The sequence below is a fragment of the Amblyomma maculatum genome, chromosome 6, assembly GCF_055883805.1.
Source record: "Amblyomma maculatum isolate TAMU_Amacu chromosome 6, ASM5588380v1, whole genome shotgun sequence".
NCBI lineage: Eukaryota > Metazoa > Arthropoda > Arachnida > Ixodida > Ixodidae > Amblyomma > Amblyomma maculatum.
In genome coordinates, this window is record NC_139349.1 from 33837275 (window position 1) to 33852835 (window position 15561).

At 46.9% G+C, this 15561-nt stretch overlaps 2 protein-coding genes across 2 annotated transcripts; both read left to right on the forward strand.

The window, feature by feature from the left end:
• Window positions 1-93: 93 nt before the first annotated feature.
• Window positions 94-11387, forward strand: LOC146185456 (small ribosomal subunit protein eS19-like). Its single transcript, XM_084606400.1, has 5 exons — window positions 94-213; window positions 469-539; window positions 619-719; window positions 1389-1572; window positions 11267-11387. The coding sequence occupies exons 2-5, from the start codon at window positions 469-471 to the stop codon at window positions 11352-11354; spliced, it is 444 nt and encodes a 147-aa protein (XP_084462526.1). The 5' UTR covers window positions 94-213; the 3' UTR covers window positions 11355-11387.
• Window positions 11388-13147: 1760 nt separating this feature from the next.
• LOC146185457 (transmembrane protein 218-like) lies at window positions 13148-15456 on the forward strand. Its single transcript, XM_084606406.1, has 2 exons — window positions 13148-13351; window positions 14552-15456. Exons 1-2 carry the CDS (start codon window positions 13239-13241, stop codon window positions 14832-14834), a joined length of 396 nt encoding a protein of 131 aa, XP_084462532.1. The 5' UTR covers window positions 13148-13238; the 3' UTR covers window positions 14835-15456.
• The last annotated feature ends 105 nt before the right edge of the window (window positions 15457-15561 follow it).

Here is a 15561-nt window from a genome sequence, read left to right on the forward strand (position 1 = left end):
AAATTTATGCTTTTTGTGTTGTTTATTGCAGACCTTAGCGATTCAGACTAGGTGGCAGCTGGGAAGGCAAGGCATATCAGCGATATCAGTCTTCTCAAAAGTGATCCATCCATCCATAGCCTAGGCTATGCATCCATCTATTCACCTACCTTCCCAACAGTCATTGCGCGTCTACACACGTTTTCAGTCCTTTCCCTCTGCAGCGCCGACAAGGTAAGCTTAGGCCTACTGTTGCTCGTCGGTTTACAGTATTTCCTACCGTAAGAACTTCATAGTAATCTTAGCAGGGATGGTTATGGGGCTGTTAAGTTCGTGTTCTTTACGTATTGAGTGACGACAGTGCACGTTATGCGTTCATTCTGGCCAAGTATTGGGTGAACCTGCCATGTGACGCGAGCTTAAGTTTGGCGCTATGCCGTACAACTAATCGCCTTAAAGTAGGGTGCAACTTGTCGTTTTGTCTTTCAGATGCCGTCTGTCGGAGTCAAAGACGTCGAACAGCAAGCATTTGTTCGGGCGCTGTCCGCCTTCCTCAAAAAGTGAGCACTCGTAATGTTCCGGCAACTTAGAGCTTGTGTTCAGGAAGGCTTAGGTACTTCACATGACCGTACTTTTCAGATCTGGGAAACTGAAGGTTCCCGATTGGGTTGATGTCGTGAAGACTGCCATTTACAAAGAGCTGGCCCCTTATGACGAGGACTGGTTCTACACCCGATGCGGTCAGTTCAGCACCCCTAACGGGTGGTGTGCATGCCCATTTGCAACTCCGCGACTAGTGCGGTTCACGTCGTTTATTGAAACGTTCATTCTTTGACTGAAGGTACTGCTCGTATGGTGGGTTCGTGCGTGCTTTGCTGCTGTTTTAGCTAGCAGGCTAGTAGTTGTAAGCAATGCTTACCTTGTCGGGATAAATTTTTCACACTTGACCCCGGTTTGTAAAATTACAGCTGACGTGTGTGTGGACCATTGTAATTGCAGATATTTTTATGTATGTTTTGAACGACATGCCGACTGACTCGTCTTGAATAGGGTGCAGGTGTTAACGCACTGTGCTCAGCGTCTTGTCTCAAAATAGATTTATGGCTGCGCAGTGCTGTTTTGTCGCGTCAGACGTTTTCCAGCCGGCGCTGCGCACTTATTGTAATGTTGGGAAAGACACCGGCTCTATGCCTGCTGCAGGTTGGTTAAGGCTTGTGCACTACCGCGTCAGAGTACGGCTAGCACAGGATGCTGTCACAGGCAAAGCCTGTCATGATGGTGGTGTAGCAATCATGCTGTTTCGTTATGAAGAGTAAGAATCTAGTATGCAGTGGTAAAGGTACACAGATGAGTAGCTTAGCTTTGATTTTGAGTGCTTAGTAACGGAATGTCTGGTTGTGCTCTTGCAGCATCAGTGGCACGGCATTTGTACATGCGCTCCCCATCTGGTGTCAAGTCCATGCGCAAGATCTATGGTGGCCGCTACCGCAGGGGTGTCCGCCCATCCCACTTCTGCCCAGCCTCTGCTAGCGTGGCTCGCAAGGCTCTCCAGGCTCTTGAGCAGCTCAAGCTTGTTGAGCAGGACCCCAGCGGGTGAGAGCCGCCTTTCTGTGAGAGCAGTGCTCAGTGTGTCATGTTGAGCACCTTGCTTTTCCCCTTTGAGACTTGCTTCCGAGACTAGGTGCAAAAGAGGTCCTCTGATTGGGGGAGCAAATGCTGTTGCTACGTTGTGCTTCGCTTGCTGCTATCAGAAAAATGTGCTGTTATTTGCAGCAGATTTCTTGCAAATTTCTATATCTGCTTCGTGTGCTTCTTCAGTCATCTGGGCTCTATATTGAGTGATGTGGCAGGTTCTTTCAGAGGCCAAGACATTTTGCTGGCTTTAGCAATGCTCAAAAATAAGGAATCACATTAAGATAGATGGGCACAGTGCTGAATTGCAGCTGAGCTTTATTCTGTAAGTGCAAACCATATGAGAAGCTAGGTCATGTGATAGTCTAAGTTGAACGTCATATAGCTTTTATTTGGAGGTGACCCAAGCTGAGTCCCTCATAGCCTCGGTTGCTTAAGGACATTAAGCCTCGCATGCTTTCACTGTCCAAACAATGCTCAATTGCAAGTCATCACTGTCTGTTAGTCCTTGTTTTTGCTGCCAGAGTCAACTATAGTTGTCCAACAAAACACAAGGCTTTGACATTTCCAGAAACTGTCTTTCGTGTTTGTGGTGACAGGTTGACATATGGCATACTCCACCAAGGTGTTGCTGTAAGTCAGATATCTGTGGCCCAGCTGCATATGTAGTTGATTCATATATATAAAAAAATCACTTGGTTCGAATGTTTTGATCGTAATGATGCGCTTTAGGGCTATGACGCGAGTTTTGGGTGGCCTTTCTCTGAAAGGGGGGCTCACAATGGACATGCGGCTAGTACATAACATACAATGCACACCACATGGCTGCAACATTTTGCTGCAGATACCATAAAAGGGTTCAAATATAGACATCTCTCTGCAGCTTTCACACTGTAAAGATCTAAACAGAGGCCTGTGGCATAATCTAGGCTTATGTGCTGTTCATGGTCATGCACTAGCTGCAGGCTTTCTCTCACATATTGCCTTCATTGCATATATACCGTATTTACTCTCATAATGATCGCACTCGCGTAATGATCGCACCCCTGAATTTTGAGGTCAAAATTCCATTTTTTAAATTCCCCGCGTAATGATCGCACCCCCGAACATGGAGCCGCCTGGTGGTTGGTCTGCAGTCATCCCGCAGCGAATGCATTCCGACGAGTTCCCAACCTAGTCTAGTAACGTTGGAGTTTCCATGATTCCATGCTTTGCGGCGTTCGCCATTTTGCAATTCGGCAGCGTCGTAGCGTGCTTTGTGTTTTTGTGCGAGTTTACGCCATTTCACCATGGGGCGGTATGCCAGTTACACCGCCGCGTTCAAGCTCAAGGCTGTCGACTATGCACTGGAGCATGGCAACCGCGCTGCTGGTAGGCATTTCGGCGTGGACGAAATGAGGATACGCTATTGGAAGAAGCAGCGCGAGAAGCTGATGGCTACGAACAAGACACGGCGGGCTTTCCGTGGACCCAAAACGGGCAAGTTCCCTTGTGTTGAGGAGGTGGTCCTAGAATATGTGAGGGACCTGCGCAAGGATGGTTGTGCAGTGTCATTAGAAATGATACAGACGCAGGCGCGCACAACTGCCAGGAAGCTGGGAATCGGCGCAAAGGATTTCCGCGCTAGCTCCGGTTGGACGACTCGCTTTATGCGACGGAATGGACTTTCCCTAAGGCGGCGGACGTCGTTGTGCCAGCGGCTCCCAGCCGCTGGCACGACGCTTTGGATGGAGCTAACACTTTGGATGGAACGGAAGATGACTTCCTGTGGGATTGTGAAGATGCTCCCAGCGACGACACTGCCGTTTCCGATGAGTCGTGCAGCAGTGAAAGCGAGGATGGCGAGGATTCAGACTTTGATTAGAGTACTGACGAAAAAAAATAAATGGGCATTGTGCACTCCATGTGATGCTTAATGTGCGTGTTTATTGCAAAGGTAAGCCTTACTCAGCTTTTATTTTTGGTTGTAATCGAGGTATATGTTCTAAGACGTCTGACCTGCAACTTGTTTGCGTTTTCGGTGCTCAAAAATTTTTTGTAGAAAATTTACCCCACGTTGATCGCACCCCGAAATTTGCATCAGTATTTAAAAAAAAAAAGTGCGATCATTATGCCAGTAAATACGGTAAAATAGGAGCAGGACACTCAAAAAGTAGAAAGCAGCTGCTCTGAGTATAAAACTTTATATGCTGCATTTTATGACATAAGATGTGGCATTGGTGCCCGAGTAAACTCTGGGAGTTCATGCATTTTGCACAGCACTTCAATGCATTTCTCAGGAGTAGTAGTTAATGTCTTTGCTGATCGCTGCTTCCTTGGAAGACAAACCGTTACTCATGTGGCCAAGCTGGAGAGTCCTTTTTCTCTGAATTGCACAGCTGCTTGGTGCAAGCATTACTGCCAAAAACTGGCTAATGTAACATGAGAAACGAAAGCCAGCAATGCGGAACATCATTTGCCAAGAATGCTTTACTGAACCCACACCCATACCATTACTGTGCATACCTTATAGGCATTGTACTGCGGATGCAAAAAAGACAAATACAGTAAAAGCTCGTTAATTCAAATTCCACGGGGCCGCCAGGCCAGTTCGAATTAACCAAAATTCGAACTAATGAAAGTGAGCAGAAATGAAGGCGTTTGATGCCCGGAGGGCACGAAAAACATTTATTTAGCAAAAAAGTCTGTTATCATCTTCTGCTTCTTCTCTCTGAGGGCTACCGTACTCACTCGGTCTTCTAGCATGCGAATGCGACGCAGGGAGTCTTGTTCCCCCTCTTCAAAGCTGAAGAAAAGGCGCGCGACATTCAGCGCTCCCATAACTTCTGCCGCGGATGGACGCACGGGCTCTTGCTCCTCGTCGTCGTCCTCGTCTTCTGCCTCTTCTGGGACAGACTGCTCCCCAACAATTTCAGCGACAATGTCTTCATCACTTAGGGCACCGCACACTGCTGCATCGTTGTCTACTCCAACGTAATCATCAAAACTGACGTCCTGCAGCACAGCACGCACAGCCGCAGGCAGAGGCTCCGGACTCCCATCGTCGCCACTTTCTTTCATACTTCCGGCAGCAAAGCCACAGTGGTGGAAGCAGTTTGCAATTGTGGACGGCGTGACCTGCTCCCATGCACGCACCAACATGTGCATTGCTGTGAGCAATGTGATGGTGCTGGTCTTCTGGTTTCCAGTGCGCAAAGTCATGCGCTCGATCATGTGGCGCCTGTAGAAACATTTGATGTTTCTGATCACCCCCTGATCCATCGGCTGCAAGGCCGCAGTCGTGTTGGCGGGCAAAAAGACGAGCCTTGTGGCTTTCAGCTCGGCGTCGACTTTGTGTGCCGAGCAGTTATCCACAATGAGGAGAACTTGGCGCTTCCCTAGCTCCATCCTCCGATCGAATTTCAAGAGCCATTTTTTAAACAATTCGCCCGTCATCCACGCCTTGCTGTTGGCGGAGTATTCCGTCAGCAGCGTCCTAATGTTCTTGAAACATCTAGGCTTACCTTGCCGACAACAAAAAGAGGGACCTTCTCCGTCCCGGTCATATTAGCGGCGACCAGAGCAGTAATCCGCTCTTTGCTTCGCTTGCCGCCAGCGCAGCTGTCCCCTTTAAATGTTACTGTTCTGTCGGGCTGGAGCTTATAAAACAAAGCCGTCTCATCAGCATTGAATATATCATGTGCCGAGTAGCTTTCTAAGTACTGCTGCAGAGCACCGCTTCGCCACGTGGCACAAGTTTCTGCATCCACTTCTTTGGCTTCTCCAGACAACACCCGGAAGACAAGATTATGTCTGTCTCTAAAGCGGTGAAACCATCCTTCGGAGGCGACAAAATCTTCCACATTCAAGCGCAGGGCGAAATCGGCCGCCTTCGCCATGATAATTGGGCCGCTCAGTGGAATGTCAGCGCTTCTCATTTCTTTCACCCACGTGATCACAGCGGTCTCAATTTCCGGATACTTGGCTAACCGAAGCCTTTTTCTGTTGCTGGCGAAATCTTCGGCTTCATAGGCATCCTCGATGGCCTTCCTATTTCGGACGTACGTCGACAACGTGCTTGGTGGAATCCCGCGCTTTTTCACGATTTCCACTTTGCTGGCCTTCCGTTCATCCACCTCGCGTAAAATAGCCACTTTCTCCTTCACCGTCTTGGCACAGTATTTCCCACGCGAACACATCTCGCGGACACAAGCTCACAACAAGCGGCGTGCAAAACGAGGGCTCACGAAATGCAACACGAAACCGTGGTCGATAACACTAAAACGTCGTTCCTCGGAGTCGCGGCAGGAAAGACTGTTTAGTACTTGTTCCAGCACCCTAGGGGCGCCCCGATGGCTGTGCCATCTATCGTTCTGCCGTGAAAGCTTCCAACGATGGTTTTTAACAGCGCCGCTTGGCGGCGCGCAGTTCGAATTATGGGTGGTGGCGCCAATTTTTGAGTGAATTAACGAGCTGTTACGCGCATAGACTTCTATGCACTGCGGACCGGACCACGATGACTATTTCGAATTAACGAGTTGTGAATTAACGAGCTTTCACTGTATTTGTCGCAATCTGTCGGTGAGGAATAATTTGAGCAGTTTGTGTGACCTGTTATCTGTTCACTAGTGCAAGGCCAAACAGCTGTGTTGCAGGTGCCTGTCTGTCAATTGGTAGTGAGTTTATTGTTTTCCAGCCAAGGCAAAAGATTGGCAGTTTCATCGCATCAAAACTTGCCAGTTGGGGCCATAACTTTGCAAGACCAGTGTTGACTCACTGTTACAGTGAGTCACTGTTTGTTACAGTGAGTCAAATTTCGTTACAAGAGACACTCGATTATAAGAGACAATTGGAAATGGTTTAGTTAGTTTTTCTATGTCTGCTATATTAACAACACTGCATACAAGTGACATGGTTACAAGAGGGACTCAGTTACTAAGGGCAACTTTTTTCAGGTCCCTGGAATAAACTCTTCACTATTTAGAAGAGACGCAACTCGGGTGTGCTCTGTAATGCAGCTGAAGCGTACCAACTTGTACATGATGCACTTCAGATTCCCTTAGCTAAATTCTGTTCCATATCAGTATCCTTTTTGTTATGTCAGGAACTGAGGAGTGCTTCTCCATGATTGGAAAGTTAAAACGACCCTGCCGTTTCAGCCATTGGCATCTCATTACTGTCACCTACGAAGCAAATCAAAATGCATGAATGACATCCAGCATTTAACTCCTCGCTGTTAAAATTTGATTACAAGATGAAAGCTCAGAATCCTGATGTCTTTCTCTTTGTGGACATGCTTCTTGCAGTACCAAAGTTCTTGCACTCAAAGCCACCAAAGTAATTTTTTTCCCTCCGTACTCCACACCCTGCCTTCAACCAATAGGCAAAGGGATTAGGCACTCTGCCAAGTTGCTCTACGAAACAAGATTGGTAGAACGCCTGTTGATTGATAGGCAGCAAGACTACAATAGTAATTGATGCGAAGTTTGCTGTTCAGGTGATTTTACGTGCCTGGAACGGCCTGAGAAATGAAACTGTGTAAAACTGTTTCAGACAAGCAGGCTTTAAATGTGGTGACATGATGTAAAAGGGCCCATATGTGGATACTGTGGAAAGCTTCCTTGAAGGTGAAGCTTGTGCGAGCATCCAGAGACAGCTGAGGTACCAGAATCTTTTGAGGAATTCATATCTGCAGATATGAATTCCTCAAAAGAGGTACCAGGAATTCATATCTGCAGATATGGATCTTGTGTGCTCCCGAAGAGCTTGCAGACTGTGCAGTTCTCGTGCAAATAAATGGAAAAGCGTCAGCATCTGAGGGTGACGAGCATGTAAGAGTGCTTCGAAGGTATTAGAGCAATAGGAAGGCTTGCAAAGTGAAGTGCTTTACCTCCAGTATTTGGGAAGGAATATACACTACACTCACAAAAATACATACTAGTATGAATAACTTAAGCTTTCCTGAAAATTTTCCTGTTAACGCGTGTGAATGCATTTATATACTGATGTGCAGTAAACTGATTAACACAGTACTTTTAGAATTTTTGGCTCAAGAGACCTCTTTTTCGGGTCCCTTGAATGCCTTACACGAGGTTTTACTGTAGCACACGAAAGGCATCCCTCAAAAATGGCTTGGTCTGCTTGCTCTAAGGGCACTGTCACATGGCAGTCATGTTTGATATACTGTCAAGCTCACTTATAACAATATTGAAGTGCCATGGAAATACCATTATTATAACTTGTTATAACTGGGTTAGGCCGCAAAAAAACAAACTACACATTTAATGAGGATGAGGTAGTTCACACTTTTTTTTCTTGGTAGGAAGAAACCTGTAATCCGTAAGCATTGTCTGTTCCACGGCAATCTGGCCGACATCATTTTGCAGGGCATCCATTTGCTAAACATAGTGCAGTGGAACCTTCTTAGCAAAAACAAAGTCCCGCCGGGAGCCTCATTTTCAAGACTTCCTGGTGACGCAACCTGCACAGGTTCTGGTTCATAGTCGTCGTCGCTACTGTCACCGTCCTCAGTGCCACTGACTACTGCGATGATAGCCTCACCTTTCACAACTGTATCATCAGCGTGTGGAAATTCGTCCTGGCGTGTCGCCGTCACTACCGCTCACTGTGGACCGAAGTTTGGTCATCGCTTTGTCGGCGCTGGTATCCCCAGTGAAGCCTGCCTTCCTGAAGCAGTTCATGATGGTGGAGGAGCTTACTTCTGCCCATGCTCCAAAAATGAACTGCACTGCTAAGGAGAGATCTTCGAAGTCTGGCATCCGTCGGTGTTCTCGGACAAACGTAAAGGTTCAGAGCGAGCCTGCCCAAAACATGTAGTTGATGCAGTGCCTTGAACCAAGCAATGACGCCTGCACCCATAGGCTGCAAGCTTGTGGTGGTGTTAGATGGAAGAAGGCGGGACACCTGTCGCTGCCGTCCATGCTGGCACACAAGAAGACGTCCACATGCAATTTGCTTTTGCTTGTCGCCCTTATGAGAATTGCCTTCAGCATGCGTCATTGACTGTAGCATCTGGAAAAACAGCCCAGTCTCGTCTCCATTGTACAAAGTCCTGGTCCGCATATAATTCTCGGACCCAGGTCAGTGTTTCCTCAAGCCGCTTCTGCCTAGCGTTGACATCGAACGATCCTGCCTCGCCCACGACTGCCGTGTAGATGATTCCATGTCTCTCCTTGAACCATTGACTCCAACCACCACCAGGCTGGAAATCGGTGTTGTGCAGAAGGTATGTGAAGTGCTTCCCCTTCTCCGCTAAAATCGGGCCACTAAGCGGCAGGTTCGCTGCACGAGCGTTCAAGAACTATTGGTAGAGGGCCTGTTCTGTCTTTGTAGGCCCCATGTTGAACCCTTTTCTGGCCGTCATCAATTGCATGGGCAGCACTGGCATCGCTTTCGTTCTCAATCTTGACCGCTTTGTGGATGATTGTCGATGCTGTCGGTTGCGTCAAGCCGTACTTGCGTACCAAGTTGCACACTTCTAATGCCTTCCTTGTGCTCACGTACAATGTTCCACATAACTTCTAACGTCATTGCTTTTCGCTTCCTCTTCTGTGCTGGTTATGTTGCGCTTCCTAAAGGAGGATCCTCCATGGCTGTTTACAGAAAATCCAGGGCCAGCAAGACCGTGGCAACGAGGTTGGCACACTAGGAGAACCACGCTAGAAAGACACGTGCATGAACGCTGCTGCACACCTGCCACAAAACGTGCAACTGCGAAGCGGGGTCCTGGATAAAGCAAATAGGGGAGGACAGTGCAGTGCACGATTGGTCAACGCACCCTCAGAATGGACTGCTCCACTGTGCAGAGAAGACGAGAGTTCCCTAGGTCACGGGCAGTCTCGAGGGCGAGCGCTCAAAGATTTTCCTCAGAACTATGTGCCTAGCAGCGCCTTACGCCTTCCTTCCTCCTCCGCATGAGGAAGCGCTCCGTCCTCCCCAGCGTTTTCGTGGCATGCAAGCTTCCCTGGCTCACCCGACCAATGCATTGGCTCGACATGCTCTGTCCAGATTTGTTTTGTTTTTTTCGGCGCCTCCACAAATGTGTGCACTTTTGTGGTTGCCGCATTTTCGCATTTTTATTTTTCTTTCATTTGAATGGGAAACCTGACGGCGCAGTGGCTGCCCATTGTTATATCTGACCGGTATGGTATGACTGTAGTGGACTTTTCTTAGTTCTTTGCATGACTTGTTCCACCATGAATAATTGGATTTCAGGCTGGTGTTCTCGTTTCAGTGAAATTCTCGGTATGCCTTCTTGGCTACATACCTCATTTGGACCATGATCAGTAATGGTAGTGTGGTTTCTGATCCACATTCACTCAGTAGTGGGTATTCTACAATGTAGGTTGAGCATTTCAGTGTCTAAACCAGGAAACCGGCATATATGAGATCTGTATTATTCCTTGTTCCCCATATCCTCCTCTAGAATTCCTAAATTCTGTGACGGATTAAACAGTAGTCTGCCTATCATCGAAGATGAGGCAGTCAGCGTTTTGCCACGCATTGCATGCACTGCAGAGGTTATCTGGATGCTGCCTAACCAGTGTGAGACCCATGGTGCCCATTGGTGCCATACCCCTGTAGATTGTAGGTGTCAGAGTTATCATATTTCCGAAGTAACGGGTATCGAATTGAAGAGCGTTTTGAGTTTTGGAGGTCATGCAGAGCAGGCAGCTGCCGTGCTGGTCATAGTGACTTTTTGGGTTTACCATTCTTTATGGTTTTCTCCTTTCTGTAGGCACACAGATTTGTAGCTCTGCTGCCCTATTGCGGGTTTCTTTGACTATGTGCCTAGCGCCAGACTGCCCAGATGCACTTTCAAACTGGCTTTAGAGGTTGGCCGGAGCGGGTAGTGCAGTTTGAATGATCAAGAAATTCAAATCAACAAGCTTTCACTGTATACCATGTGTATTGCATTTTTAAGAATATGTGAAATATTTTTACTGTAGTTATTTCGTAATGCATCTTGTAATAAGATTGTAATTCTCAAATAGCAATCGTTTTCATACTTCTTTATGCCACTTGTGCTTTTTTTTCCTGGGGTCACATGCTTCTCCTTCATTATATCCGTGCAAATACAGTGCTTAGTGTGGGTCCGGATAGCTTTTATCATTTTTTCACAGAAAGAAAATGCAGGAGTTCAGTGCAAATAGACTTTTGTTATAAGAGTGCTGCATAAGTATTGTGAGCCTGTGGGCAGGCTCATGACTGCAGTTACTAAATTATTAGCAGTTTGCTTAGGACACCTTTCCTGGTGTGCTCAGCATTGGTAAAAACTGATTGCATCACTCCTTATGGTAGCAATGGAGGCTTGGACTATTAACGAGTTGATACATTGAAAAAAGTTCACTTGTGAGAAATCTGGAGAAAGATGTTCCAAGGTGTTGAATGCTGGTCCATATCATGAGGTGCTGGTGGAAACAGTGTATGTACGGTTCACTGCTCGCACAATTTTGCAAATGGTGAGCAATTTTTAGTGTGCAAAAGTTCCAGGTGCACGCGGCCTGAACTTGACATCTGCTCAGGACAAAACATGTGATGAGGCACGCTGTCATGTCTCATAGTGTGTTTGACTGCATTTTAAGAAAGACGCTTCACTTGCTGCTGGGGAATGTAGGACCATTTCCTGATCCCTGCATTGTGCTGTATTTTGCAGTGGCCGCAAGCTGACCAGCCAGGGCAGGAAAGATCTGGATCGGATCGCTGCCCAGATTAAGATGAAGACAGCGGCACCAGCGAAGTGATGCAACCAGCCAATAAATGTTTCGACCTCTGTAGATTGTGTTTTTTAACTTTGGTAGGTACAAGATCACCAGATCTTGTACTGCCATGCCTCTCCTTCGGTAGATTTTTGCTTGTGACTGGACGCTCCGACTACATCACAAAAACTCAATTATGAATCGGGACAGGTCTGCTGGTCAGAATTGGTCGACCAAAAGAAGTAAGAAAATTCGAAGACACTTTGGCGACTAAAGTGATGAAAGGCAGAAAGCCTGAGTGCATTCTGCTGCGTAACTGTTGCGCACGTAGCGATGAATGCTGCTATGAGACTACAGCGAGCGACTACTCTCACATTCAGTGAATTCTGCTTAGCAGCGACGAGATCCCGCTCCTCGTATCTTTGTTTACTGTTGTGGTTGATTTTTCCGGGATCGCGGCATTAGTAATTACGCAAATGTCACCAATTAGTAATTAGGAGTACTTCATTAGTAATTTATAAATCGGTACTTATTAATTGGTCATTGGCATATCACATAAGGCACGTATTCGCGCATACTGTGGTGGTGCTTTGTGATTGGTCGAGTATTCCATGGCGTCATACCGTCTCGACCAATCACAGCCGCCGTAAAAGCGTGACACACTTGCTGACACCGGTGAGGCAATAAAAGGTCTCTTCGATTTGGCTTTCACTGGCTGCACTAGTTCTGAAAAGTGCTGCAGCGGTGCCAGGTGGTCACGTGAGCGTGCAGTGCCAGTTCGACACTGGCGTGCGGCGGCAGCTGCCAAAACGAGTACGCAAGTGTAGGACTGCAACCTAGCAGACGCGTGCGCGCATCATGCATCGCGTGCTGTAACGTGATCACGTCCAGTTTCGAAGCCATCGACTGCGCACGATCGTTATATCGGACGGTCTGCGAAGGCGCCATTCATGCGCCTGGGTACGAGAGAATTAACGTTGTAAGCAGTTGCCACGAGTACTAGTTTAAATAATTAAGACTGCCTAACAAGACGCTTGATTGGTTTCCACGAACTTCTGTCCAAAAGCACTAGCTGACGCACGTATGTTTGTACCTCATTGCGTTCTCAGACATTCTATGTGCTCCGTGGGCGACAAGTTTGATGTCGCATAGCCGCTGCGCAAGCTGTCTTGTGGCACACACACTTGGCACAACAGAAACTCGATCGATCGCAACTGATTTCTGTTCGCATCTACCCGTCTTCCGAGGTCACAACGCGATATATATATATATATATATATATATATATATATATATATATATATATATATATATATACTACATAGGACAACGCGCGCAAAGGTGCCGGATCACGGCCACGTACCACTACATATGTGGCCACAACTACATATAATACCGCTCCTCCATCAACAAAATGCCAATCACCAGCATGCATCCCAACTACCTTGTATTCGCAACCATTTGCGGATCCGTTAGCAGCGAACCGTCCGGGTTCTGAAGGAGACGGACGTTACAAAAGCTATGCAGAACGATGCGCAGCGTCGTCTGCTCTTGGCCAAGCGGAGCGTACGCCATGCTGCACTTTTTTCTGCAACTCTTCTGGAGCGAGTGCAGAGTGCGCGAGAACTCGTGCAGAACTAGCCCTGCACCTTGACAAAACGAGGAGAGAAGTGCAGACGGCGCGCGGCACTGGCAAAATGAGGACGGCGGTGCTGCACTACTTGAACTAGTGCAGCTGGTGCAGGCAAATCGAAGAGACCTAAAGATTTCCGCCGTAATAGCCGATAGTTTTTTGACAAATTATCGAGTTATGTGATCAGAGCCCAGCTGGTAGGTAAATTCGTGCGCTCCTTGACCGCGGGAGGCGGCGGCGACAGGTTTTGGTTACCATGGCAGCCGGCGTTCTGTTTACTACGAGTAACTAACTGCATGGCTGCACCGCGCGTATTCGATGTCGGCATTGGCGTTTTCATTCTCGCTGTATTATGGGCCGTGTGTTGCTTGTTATGCGCCTTTTTGTCGAAGACGCAAGGAATTTCCCGGTACGTTTTAGTAGATACCACTAGCACTGAAGCCGTATTGGGGGGCTGGGATGCGCTGTTCGGGCGACGCGTAGCATTCCCATTGCATGGGGCGCTACGCGGCGGCGGTGTAGCGTTGGCATTTGTTGATAGAACTTCAATCGGGACCAATGGGTTCCGCCGTTTTTTTTTTTTTTTGAGGGAGGGGAGCGGACACGTGCCAGAGCCTAGTTGATACACTCCAACCTAGTTGAGAGCAGTGAGCAATTAAATGCATGGTTTTCATGGGAACGCCTCAGTCTTTGTCTGGGAGGTTTCACAATTAGAGTTTTTTTTTTTTTTTTTTTTTTTCTCGTAAATACGGAAAGGAAGTGGGGAAGCTGAGACTATGGGTGTATTGTGCATGTACAGGGATTGGACAAAAGTTTCGGGACCAGAGTTACAGCTGAACACTTCGATGAAAGGCAGAAGTGATTCTCATCGCTGAGAACGTTTACAGCTTTTTGGCTTAATTGTGGCATGAAAACTTAATTTCAACTAGCTCTGTGCCACTATGGCTACAGTATTCTAGCCACTGTATTGTGATCAAATTTTCTTCTCTACCACTTTTCAGTTTTTTTCCCCCTTCCTTTACTCGTCACTAACCAATATTTTTTTGTCTGTCAAAGCGTGGCCTTACGACTGAAGTGCAAAAACCTTAGCTGTACAAATTCCTATAACCAGCACTTAGTATAACGAAACTACCAATTTAGCCTCCGTTCATAGGTAACCAATATAAATGCTACCCCTTTCTACAGATGTGCCTGCGAACACACCGATATCACAAATGAAATGTTGGTTAACAGCGCCTGCAGACTCTACTGCGATGAGGGACGGCAGATTGTTTGTTTTGTGCACTGCGTAAACACTGAAGTAACTCGAATAGCTTTCAAGAATTTACAGCAGTGAAACTAGACTGCAATATTTCAGGTCTTTTGTACTGCTTAAAAGCCAACATCTGGAAGTCATGGTCGGTACAAGACACCCTGCACAGGTGCTTCTGTAGCTTACCAAAATGACCATGCTAAAAACTTCACAATCAATTTTTAGTAAATTGTGCTTCAAGGAAATTGTAGGTGCTCGGAGCAATCTATGATGAAGTACTAGCTATAAAACATCTGAAGGTACTGTTAGTTCAAGTGTAGGCACAATGTTCCATTTTTTGCTTTGCATCATTTCCAGGGCTGCTGTCGTCTTCGCCGTAGCACTGGTGGCAACTGTACTGCTCCTCGCGTTGCCACAAGGAGAGCACCGGAAGGCAATAGACAGTGATGTCACCGACCCACTGTTCATATGGCGCAATGCCCTCACCGTTCTTCTAGGTCTCTGTGCACTGTCGTCACCCGTGCTGATGATCAAGATGCACTGGAGCATGCCCGTGCAAGCCCGAAGCCTAAGTAGATTGAGCAATATTGTGAAGCTTCGGACTGTTGATGCCCAAGGTTCCGACGAAGAGCAGCCATAATCCTGAAGAAACCAGTTGCATTACTAGTCGCTGGCATAGACATAGACACCCGGAGGGTTGGAGCGGTTACTGTTCCCTTCTGCACACTATCTCTAGCTCTGAAAGGCTGTAAAATAAGAGGCCACATATTACTAGTCTTGCACTTCCACTCACCAGCTTCAGAATCTTGCCCCACCTGTGAGCCACACAGCTAATGAACTAGCTCGAATGAGCAGAGTTAACTAGGTGGTCTGTGTAGCATCTAACTCCTTGTTGGGCACCATATATGATACCTGCCAATGGCAATCATAACACACAATATGCCACGTCAGTGCAATAACTGCAAACATTCTACAAGCATGATGGCAGTATTGCATTGAATAACTCCAGCCACTTAGAACAAAGTTCAATCTGCTAAAGATGTGCTAGGTCATTTACAGCAAATGTGAATGATAAAATTGGCAGCCTTTCTACTCAGTAAAACTTTATTGCATGGTGGCTTTACATGAAAAACAATGTAACTTTATGGATGAAGCAACAACTCGCCTTAAATTTCACAAGACAAAGGCACAGTAGTGAATAGAAATAAATAAAAGGACCATTTTTTTCAGTGTTCAGCTTCATAGATGCAAAAAATTTCCATTGCAAAAAATTTCCATGCCAAATAGAAAAACTGACATATCACCAGTGAGTTGCACAATATTACTGTTCTGCAGTAAGACTAGAGCTACGTAATTAGGCATGTTTG